At 45.2% G+C, this 8,278-nt stretch overlaps 1 protein-coding gene across 6 annotated transcripts in view; it reads right to left on the bottom strand.

Annotated features, from left to right (window-relative positions):
• Nucleotides 1–8,278, bottom strand: part of Galphaq (G protein alpha q subunit) — a 30,541-nt gene that overhangs the window by 1,938 nt on the left and 20,325 nt on the right. The window contains exons 2-9 of one of the 6 annotated variants that reach the window (XM_018027441.2): nucleotides 5,221–5,405; nucleotides 4,971–5,125; nucleotides 3,959–4,087; nucleotides 3,379–3,507; nucleotides 2,442–2,571; nucleotides 2,198–2,351; nucleotides 1,029–1,136; nucleotides 34–169 (exon numbers count right to left, since the gene is read on the bottom strand). In XM_018027441.2, the coding sequence (XP_017882930.1) occupies nucleotides 87–169; nucleotides 1,029–1,136; nucleotides 2,198–2,351; nucleotides 2,442–2,571; nucleotides 3,379–3,507; nucleotides 3,959–4,087; nucleotides 4,971–5,125; nucleotides 5,221–5,405 (1,073 nt within the window). In that variant the 3' untranslated portion in view covers nucleotides 34–86. Of the gene's footprint in view, nucleotides 1–33; nucleotides 170–1,028; nucleotides 1,137–1,885; nucleotides 1,994–2,197; nucleotides 2,352–2,441; nucleotides 2,572–3,378; nucleotides 3,508–3,958; nucleotides 4,088–4,970; nucleotides 5,126–5,220; nucleotides 5,406–8,278 lie in introns of those variants that run through there. The other 5 variants (XM_026815001.1, XM_018027445.2, XM_018027444.1 and 2 more) reach the window with 5 other exon arrangements.

The raw sequence follows: 8,278 nt of genomic DNA, 5'->3' as shown, positions 1-8,278 counted from the left end.
TCCGAATAACAATGATAACAATAACAACAACAATAATAATGACAATAATATTTAATAATAAGTGGAAAAAATCGTCGAGGATCAAATTAAGCGAGATTAAATTCTTTGAGTGCAGTTTGCATTATCGTGTCCTTAACGGCACAGAATACAAGCTTGATGTTCTCAGTGTCTGACGAAGTAATCCGGTAAGACGCAGCATGCAACAGTAAACCGTAAATTAATGTTAGTACGTACACTTGGAGTCGAAGAAGGAGAACAAGGAGGAGAAGGCAGAAAAATCAGTCTAATTCGCGTGATATCGTATCCATCAGTTAGTTAAGGTAGCTCGCTATTTGTGTAACGTATCAAGAGAGAGCCCTACAATGGGCTTATTTTAAAATAAGAATATGAAGTGAAAATTTCATTATTAAATGTATATTATCATTTCCACATTCATATATTTTAATGTAATATTATAAAAAAATATATTAAACAAAGTAAAATAAACAACTTTTTATTTATGACTGGGGCGATGATGGGGTGATAAAAGTATTATTCATTGGCTTTGATCATTATTATTTCGTTCTTTTCCACGGAAACCTATATTTTTCTTTACATCATCGCATTCCCCGTAAAAAAATCTATAACCATCTTTTTTTTTATTGAAAACGTATATGATATGAAATCGCACGAGGCATTTATACAAAAGTTTGCATAAGCTCCCATGTTAAAAATAAGAATTTTCTAATGAATTTTTCTAAACAATTTTCACGGAGACCCTAAATTTTCTTTACGGAAAATGAAAGTTCGAAACTTTAATTATTGTTTAGTTGAACTTGTATTAAAATCGCATGTTTTGCAAATGCTATCGAGCTACCTTAAACCGATTCGTTAGACCGACTTTTCGATAGTGAACAACGATCAGCATAAAAATTACGCACCTGCTGCGGTATACGGGCCGTAGGCTGCATGCAAATTGTCTTGCACAACGCACATAACGTTAAAAAGCAAAAAGAAACACGCATTAGCATCAATTACTAGCGGCCTACCTGTGGCACACGTAAAATGCGAATATATAATCTTCTCGACGTCTGGATTCAAGTCGACAAACATCTGTAAAATGAATTCTCTAGCATGTTGGGCGTCTCTTTGTGGGCCTGTGAAATATATAAGCAAGCACACGAATCGACATTACTTCTATTTGTACTTTATCCAAGCGCTTACTAGCGTTTTGTCTATCAGGGGGACGTTACAATTTAAATCGACATCATCGATTCTGGATGATTCACACGGGATCTCTGGCATCTGCGTAGAACACGTGTCAAGCGAAAAAAAGGGACGCGAGCAGGGGAAGAAGACCGATTATCTTATTATGCCGCGTAACACGAATGCGTAACGAATTTAAAAACCGAACAAGATCGAGGTTGAACCTAACGTCGAACGAGACTTCGCCGTTAATCCGATTTGCCGAATCGATACATAGTTTTTATCCAAATCTGATTAAATCCGAAGGTAACGTTATTCGATTAGTTCCGTTGACTCACAAAGAAACCTCTTAAAAGTTTTGCCGACTGGATCAGCTTTACCTAAGTTCGATAAGCGCGTGCCCGTTTCATTAAATTATAGGGACTCGTACACTCGTATAACGACGGTCATTAAAAGGTGGAACAACGAGCGTTGCGTTACGCGATGCGCGCCATGACGTCGAACCAGATTCACCAACGGCGACCAAAAGAATCCGGATCGTATGGGCCCAGGCGGAAAACGCGTACTCCGTCACGTGTCTACCGGTAGGAAGGTTAGGATCAGGCCTTAGAAATACGTGTTACAACTTTATCATTTACACCGGAACGCGTCTGTTTCTACGAGGAAACGTCTACGATGTTTCGTTGCGTTTTAAACAGACCTGTCGCACACGTGAAGTGAGAGTAGCACATGCGGTCTGGATCGGGATTACAGGAGAGATACACCTTCAAGATAAATTCCCTGGCCGGTACGTCTTGCTGTTTCGGGCCTACACAATAAAACTCGTTCGTTTAACAAGGGAACAATCGAACCGCACGAATACGCCGCACACGAAAATGATACGTCACTCCAGAATTAAAAACCGTTTCTGGCGTACGCTCGACCCAGGGACGAAAAGAACCGCGTCTGCTCGATTCATTTGTACGTTCTCAGATCGGACAATGAAATTGGGACGTTAACGGCGTGTACGTACCATCGTATTCGGGAAAGTAGTCGACGAGATGGGAGTACATAATCTTCTCTTCGAGCAGATCCTTCTTGTTTAAGAATAGAATCACAGAGGACTGTTGAAACCAAGGATATGTGATAATTGTTTTGAACAACGCCTTACTCTCTTCCATTCGATTCTGAAAAATGACAATTGGCCAGATTCATGATTCGATCGTGTCCTCAGAGAAAAACACAAGAGAGAGAAAGAGATCATTGCAGTTACATACCTCGTTCTCCGACTCGAACAAAATTTGATCGTATTCACTTAAAGCTACTAGAAAGATGATAGAAGTGACATTCTCGAAACAGTGGATCCACTTTCTTCTTTCCGATCTCTGTCCACCGACATCCACCATCCTGCAAAATAAAATTATGTTTCATCCGTTCTACGATCAAAGCGTTTTACTGTTCCGCTCATTTTTATTTATCACTTCCAACTTCTCTCGTTGTTCAAAGCTCTGCTGTACAAGAGTAATTAGAATGGAAATGTTGCGACATTCACAAAGCCGTGAGTCGCAGAGACGAACATGCAGCGAACAAGAGAACCAGGAACGTTCTAAGAGAAGTGGAGAAAATCAAAACGGGGATCGGTAGAACAAATCTATTTTTAAACGTGTTCATTTACCCCGAGGAAGTGCTCCAAGGTACGAGTAATTATGATTCTGTTTACACTTACTACACGCGTGATCGACAACGACCGTCCACTACTTGGTCAACGATGTCGTATCATAAACTTTAACAATTGTGCACGAACGAATATTATTAACGATGCGACGCGTCGCGACTTCAGAGAAAGTTAGTCAATGGAGGTAAATGGGTATGGTCGCAACGTGCAAACAGTGAAACGTGCAAAACGTACGTGTACCTTTTATTCTTCAACTACGAGATTTTTTCTGACTCGAGAAACTGAGCGACGCGACTACGATCGATTTGACGAACGGTCGAACGGAGCAATACGAGATCTAAAAGATTTCAGAAACCTATTTTATTTTATGTAATTTTATATTTAAAGATAAATGTAAATTCTGTTTGACCACCGACCCGTTTTATTCCGTATTAGCACACCGATTCTACAACGATTCGATTTACATACTTGCGATCTCGCTCACCGAGCGGAACGACAAATTTCTAAGAACGTAAGTAAAAATTCGAGTGTGTTAGTACCTAAATATGATGGAGTCCAGATCGAACGGATATTCTATAATGCCAGTAGTGGGAGCTCGGGCCCGAAGAATGTCTTGTTCGGAGGGAAGGAAGTCGGGCTTTTCGATACGTTCTAGGTCACTAAGATAACTGCAAAACAAACGAAGCCACAGTTCTGATAGAGTGCATGCCATGCATGTGTCGAGGGATGATCGTTAGGAGAGGAGAGCACATATGTATTTCATGTGCCACGATAGAGAACAGCTCTTAATAATAATAATAATAATAATAACAATAATGATAATAATCCCCGCCGTCGCCGCCGTCGTTGTCGTCGACGTCGTCGTGCGAAATTTCCTGCTCGAGAAACTGTTCGCGATACCCGTTTCGCAAAACCGGAAAGAGATCGATAGAGAAATCAGCGGAGTGGAAAATAGAAGGGAACGATAGAGAGATTTTGATGCAGGGAAATAAGTGAAACCGGTGAGTCACAACGCATGCAGCCACAATGCAGAAAGAGTCCGATGCGAGTAGATCACAGGCACAGGCACAGGCACAGGCAGCCACCAGGTTCTTCCTTTCTTTGCACGACGAGACCTACCTAAATCGGATTTCTTCCAAGTCAAAAGGATATTCAATTATACCGGTAGTGGGCACTCTCACGCGAAGAATGTCTTGTTCTGTGGGGAGGTAGTTTGGTGCTGCGACTCGATCTATCTCCATTAGGTAACTGAAACATTAGATCCTCAATACCCGATGCGCGGGGACAGAGAAATGCGCCGCTTGCAAAATGCATTTTGCACAATAAAATGTAACACCGTGATCTCTCGACGTAAGCTCGAACTTCTTCAGCGCCGTACATCGTCGTACGACCCCTCGAGGCCTCTTCCTCGCTCGCCGTGATTCTCATTGGGCGAAAGTGTTTCTCTACGGCACTGCGATTACCCTACCGCGCTCGAAGCTGGTGCTCACATCGAGAAATCGTTCGTCCGACGAACAGACCATCGAATCGAAAGAACGATTCGTTGCTACCGTCGTCTGACACTTTGGCTATATACACAGGGACCAGTGGTTCGCTAAAAGAACGTAGCCAACATTATAATAGCGCCACGTTGCTCGGAACCTAAAATTTTTGGCGCGTCAAAATTATATTAAAATCCAACAGTATCGATGCTAGATCGGGCATTGAAAAAACAAGACGTAAACTTATTACTAGTTTTAAATTTTGGGAAAGGGGAAACTAACACAAGCCCGAACTGGCTAAGTTTCATTGTTACTAGCTGTACTATGTAAAATTCAAATTCAGTGGCTAAAATTGCCGCTTTTTGGTCACGTATAGGTCCCGAGGGCAGAGCTTAGCTATCTAATGTTGGCTACGCTTTCTTGATATTGGAAGCCTATGCAACTGGCAGTCCATGTGCATATAGTCAAAGGTCCGATACGCTTTTATAGATGACAATTTCTTGGTCACACTGGTTCGAGCTTAAAAGACACACGAAAGGAGGGTCTCCGGTACGGACCCAATTACCGACAATAAGAAATTTTTTCTTTCTTCGTTCTTTTTTTGTCCCCTTAAGTCGACGTAGAGGGAGACGCGAAGAAACGGTACTTACTACTTTGCGGAGTCTGTGAGCTGATATTCTCGCCTACGGTCGTAACACTCCTGTATACCGGCGTCCGCCCATAAATCTTTGATTGCTTCTACGTATGGACTTTCAAACGTCGTGACCGTCTCGAAGTCCACGGCCCGCACGAGTTCCGCTTTTTCCTACGAATCGGACCCGGGAAGAGGAACACACGTTGCATTCGAGCGCCATGATTAACGGTCGGGCGGGAACCACGGTCGCCGATAAAAATACTCACTATATTCGAGGAATCGGCGTACTGGATCTTGAGCAGGTCCATCGCTCGGATCATGGACTGCATGGCCATGAAAATGTTTTGGTAAACGAGTTTAATGAACCCCCTCTTGTCGTCGTCCGAGTATCCGGAGCCGTGGATGATTCTCATCTGTTTGATGAACGTAGACTTTCCCGACTCACCGGTCCCTGTAACAATCAACAATTTTCCGTTTTTAACCTCTGACAAAATCGTCTGCGAACCCTTCTCGTTGGCACCGGATCTTTGACTCGAGAAGAACGACAGTGATCGGAGGGAGCGCGGCACGGGAACACCGCCGGAACGTAAATTTAATTATCCGTGCGTGCGTGACTCGTCGCTTCGAGTGTGAACCGCGCCGAGCCAGAAACTGTTGACTCGAGACGTCGCTCGATGCTCGCTCGATCGGAGAAAGTAGCGATTCACAACAGAGCGGTCAGGAACGTTCGATAATTAATACACCGATCCAATTATTTGTTGCCGGCGTGCACGCGCATATCTTGATCCCTGAAAGGGAAACGACTGAAAAATAGACGTGTGCATCGAGCCCGGCAGCGCGTAACAGTAATTACTCGGATACGTCGACGCCGCGCGCCGTTCCAATAACAAGCATCGTATCACATTATCACGTGTTAATACAATACGACTCGCGGCTATCTGCAAACATTACGGGTTATTAACGGTTGCGTAACGTTGCTCGCCGGATCGCGTATTAATATTTGTATTTGCATGATCCGCGTTCCTCGATTCGGGATGGGGCTGACGCGCGGGTGTTGGTTGTTGGCATTCCGCTGAGAAGCCTCTCGCGCGAGACGATTCGTTCCTTGCGAACTGTTTGTCATAAAGATAGAATCGCTCATTCTGAACGCGTGAAGCGATCACTTTTATACGTTGTTCGCCGATACGGACTCGATTCGATTCTCATACAGTCGAGTCAACCCTGGATATCGCGTCTCATTAGATCCCGGATCAAATCGTTGCGCACACGTTCACGTAGGTGCGCCTGCTGGCGCCGGACGCCGGACGACGAGCGATCAGAACATACATACAAATACATTTTCACATGGACGTCAGAATCATAGAATTTCTTCTGCGCACGGTCGATGCGTACAGTAAAAGATTCGATGGAACATTTGAAGCGATTCGCGAGAACCGTTACATTTTTAAAGATCGAGCGGGAATCGAAGTATAGTCCCGCCGAGTCTCGAGCTTCGCAGCCCGTTGCCGTTGAGCGTATCGAGAAACGAATCGAAACGTGCTCTCGAGCCGGCCGACCTCCGGCGACCTCTCCGACGCTTGTTCGATAATTTCCGTGCAAGTGAACCGACACGCGTCTCGTGCTTTTCCGGGTCGCCGACGGGAGGGTACGAACGAGCACGAGGAAAAACGGAGCACCGACTCGAAACGATAGACGACACCAACAACATAACCTCCCGACCACCCATGATCCTCGTCCTCCACGCGATTTCTTAAATCACGTGCAATTCTACGATGCGACGACGGTTGCAAAAACGTGTAAGCAGAGAGCATGATGGAAGGTTCATGAACATAAAAAATTGAAGACTGGAGAATGTTTGGACTCTGAAATGGGCGCTGGCGACTTTGTTTATACCCATAGAGGGAGGGGCAAACGAGCCGAATGCGAGGACCTGATGCGGAAGAAATGCAATTGTGAACAGTTGTTCACGTGTTTAACAAGATAAAGGCCGGTATTCAGAGTCGTTGCTTATTCTTAAGATCGTCTTAAGCATTTGCTCCATGTTCCCTGTACAAGACAGGGACTGGAAATATGGGATAGACAGGGATAGCAAATTCTTAAGACGATCTTAAGAATAAGCAACGACTATGAATACCGGCCAAAGAGTATAATCTGCGTAAAGCAATTGATCAAGAATTTGGTTTATAGTTGACGCTCTTCCAGTTTCACTTTCGCGACGTACGGTCGCGTTGTGACCCGGAAGAATCCGTCGTCCGAGGGTTAAACGCAAAATCGTTTACGACTAATGCTCGCTGATGAACCGACTCTGTCCCTTGCTCGTATCTCATCATTTTCCATCTATCTTGCTAATAATAACGCCGACGTTAAATAGGTTGCGAGCCGATTAGTTCGACCCTCATCGGATTACACGCTCGGAAGTGTGCAAATGAATTTTTTCTTTTCTTCACAACGAGCCTCTCGATACTCGATCAAACGAGACTTTTTCTTAAATCACGCTCACCGTAAATTGCGAATCGTTTAAAGTTTAGCTCGCAGCAGCGACGCGTCGCAACGGTAGCGCGTGAAAAGAGGTTCGCAGAAAGTGAGAAGAGACCGAGATCGATCCGGGGCGCTGACCAAGAGAATTAGACAGCGGAACGTGATCGACCCGTGTTCCGATTCTACTAACCGTATCTTCCACGCTCAGGAGGGCCCTCGCCCGTTCGCTTTGCCACGGCGAGGACCAATAACACTTTCGCACCGAACGTAAGTACATCCTTGGACGTGGTGGGAGAACGGTAACGCCGGCAACGAAACACGGGGGATGGGAAGAACAGGAAGGGGTGGCTCGACGGCGGCAGCCGGTAGTAGTGGTGGGACGCAAAGGAGGCCGCCGGGGCAGGTGGTAGGTACACACGAAGGCCCGGCGCCAGCATCGCGAAATCATGAATGAAAACGGGCGAACGGCCAGCTCGCACTACTACCTGCTGTCTTACGGCCACCGGCCACCGCGTACGGATTCTCATCCACGTCACGCTTTCCTCTGTCGGACGATTCCAACGGTCGCAGCGACGAGATCGCGTGCAGCGCGAATCATCTACTCTTGGCGGACGTCTCATTCCTTGTACGAGTACTACACGTCAGTGATGAGTTCTCGACTCATGTCATTAGTTTTCTACTTAGTTTGTAGGAAACCTGTATCATACATCATTTATCCTTCAGTCGTGTAGATTATGTCATTAACGTCGAAAACTGGTCGATAATGTCGATGTTAACTCTTTGCACTCGAGGCCTTTTGCGCTCGGGCGGACCAGCAACTCGAGACGATTTCGGCTATATTAGAGT

The sequence above is a fragment of the Ceratina calcarata genome, unplaced genomic scaffold (genome assembly GCF_001652005.2).
Source record: "Ceratina calcarata isolate Rehan_Ccalc_2016 unplaced genomic scaffold, ASM165200v1 scaffold423.2, whole genome shotgun sequence".
Classification (NCBI taxonomy): Eukaryota; Metazoa; Arthropoda; class Insecta; order Hymenoptera; family Apidae; genus Ceratina; species Ceratina calcarata.
The sequence above is the reverse complement of the archived record's forward strand: the minus strand, read 5'-3'. Positions and strand labels throughout refer to the sequence as shown.